At 45.8% G+C, this 522-nt stretch overlaps 1 protein-coding gene across 1 annotated transcript in view; it reads right to left on the reverse strand.

Moving 5' to 3' along the window:
* Positions 1–503: 503 nt before the first annotated feature.
* The window catches only part of LOC138864578 (uncharacterized), a 1202-nt gene continuing 1183 nt past the window's right edge, over positions 504–522 (reverse strand). The window contains exon 3 of the mRNA XM_070132378.1: positions 504–522. This exon is cut by the window's right edge and continues 122 nt beyond it. Coding sequence (XP_069988479.1) covers positions 504–522 — 19 coding nt within the window.

Raw genomic sequence — 522 nt, forward strand, 5'->3', positions numbered from 1 at the left:
GGTGTGAATGAGAACGAATATCTTCACAATACAAGAGATGTATCTGTTCGGTTTCGAATATATCTTAGAAATACAGACATTAAAAATTCCGATCTGTTCAGTTAGATTTGTGAAGGCTGGCGTCGCCCGGGCCTTTTCTCCAGAGCGGCCTGTGTCAGACATTAGAGAAAATACACAGCATATTTATATCACTTGGGAGCTGGAAAATCACTTGGTGATTGTGACCTCGCACTCGATAAGCGCATACTTGCTGCCGCGACCTTGAATAGTTTGAATCTACCTTCTCTGGTGTTCATATTGTTCTCTGTCGCGATGCATGCAGCTTCCATGACCTTCCTTTTGTGCTTGTTCAATCCTTCACGGATTATTTCAGCTTCCTTCCAGTTCGGTTGATGTCCAGCTTCAATCACATGAAGAACCATGGCATTGGAAGTCCTGTGGTGACGGACGTCGGCTCGTTGATCCTGGTGTTGAAGCCACGTCCCGTTTCACCAAAGTATGCCTTATCGCAACTGCTGCGGG

This window comes from Penaeus vannamei, chromosome 17 (assembly GCF_042767895.1).
Source record: "Penaeus vannamei isolate JL-2024 chromosome 17, ASM4276789v1, whole genome shotgun sequence".
Taxonomy (NCBI): Eukaryota; Metazoa; Arthropoda; class Malacostraca; order Decapoda; family Penaeidae; genus Penaeus; species Penaeus vannamei.